Source organism: Micropterus dolomieu, unplaced genomic scaffold (genome assembly GCF_021292245.1).
Source record: "Micropterus dolomieu isolate WLL.071019.BEF.003 ecotype Adirondacks unplaced genomic scaffold, ASM2129224v1 contig_14535, whole genome shotgun sequence".
NCBI classification, from domain to species: domain Eukaryota; kingdom Metazoa; phylum Chordata; class Actinopteri; order Centrarchiformes; family Centrarchidae; genus Micropterus; species Micropterus dolomieu.
In genome coordinates this window covers 1,827-2,947 of record NW_025743521.1, presented here as the reverse complement: position 1 = coordinate 2,947, position 1,121 = coordinate 1,827, and the positions used below count along the sequence as shown (strand labels likewise).

Genomic DNA, 1,121 nt, shown 5'->3' with positions numbered 1-1,121 from the left:
TTGCCCAATTGAACTTACTGTGACACAAAGATATTATCTCTGTATGTTCCCTTTGCCTATAGGTTTAAAAATCATGATTGAAAAACCCTCGAGGAAGATCATTCAGAGACATCCCCTCCTAATGAAAGGCTTCCTGCTAAGTGTTGTTAAAATGTTTTATACCTATAAGATATTACAAATATTTCATTGATTCATGTAGAATATAAGTAAATTAAGACTTCATCATCACACTGAAGTTTAACAGTGTGTGACTCCCTCTAGTGGACGTTGTGGAGTATTCTGTTGTCTTTGCTCCAAAGGTTTTTGTACAGAGTTTTGGTGTTTCCTGTCACTGTGGGCTGCAGAGCACAGTAGTACACAGCAGAGTCAGACAGCTGAAGCTTCTGGATCTTCAGAGGAACTGATCTTGAGGTGGAATCCAGTGTGGATGAAAATCTCTCCTTAAACTCTTCCTCTGTTTTCCCTTCATCCCGTTGAACGCGGCTCAGTATGAATTTGGGGCTGTTGTTTCCATCCTGTTTGTACCAGAATATATATTGACCTGTGTTAGTCGTCTCAAAAGTACAGTCAAGTGTAACTGTGTCTCCTTCAGCAGCAATGACATCTCCTGCTGGCTGGGTCACTCTGTCTTCTCCTTTACACTCTGGGGAAGAAGAGAACATGCAGAGGAAGAGATGGATCAATAAAGATGATTGATTAAAGGAGAACAATCAGTAGGTTTAAAGAGTTACCTAGCCAGAGAGTCAGAATCAGGATGTTTCTCAGCCAGTGGTTCATGTCTGCAGTGAGAGGGGAGGAGAGAGAGGAAGAACATTGATACTCTGATGGATCTGGGCCTTCACATCATTGGCCATTCCTCTTCATCATCTGTTGTCTTTTCTGACCTTGAGTCCCAGTTTTGCTCCTCCCTTAATCCCTCCCTCCTTCCTTTCACAACTCTGACAAATAGTGAGTTTGTCTCTGCTGTGGTGCTGTAATTCACTACATGACATCATTTCCATCAGTTAACAAGAAGCTGATAAGGTAAAACTGGTTGACTCTTGACAGAACATGTGAAGGCCCTGACTGAGGTCAATCTTTAGACAGACGATATACAACTATTCAATTACACATGACAGCCA

General features: G+C 41.7%; 1 gene segment (V, D, J or C); it reads right to left on the bottom strand.

Annotated features, from left to right (window-relative positions):
- Window positions 1-252: 252 nt before the first annotated feature.
- LOC123966915 lies at window positions 253-846 on the bottom strand. The segment is given in 2 exon segments: window positions 253-643; window positions 732-846. Coding segments are annotated over 2 exon segments (432 nt in total).
- Window positions 847-1,121: the final 275 nt, after the last annotated feature.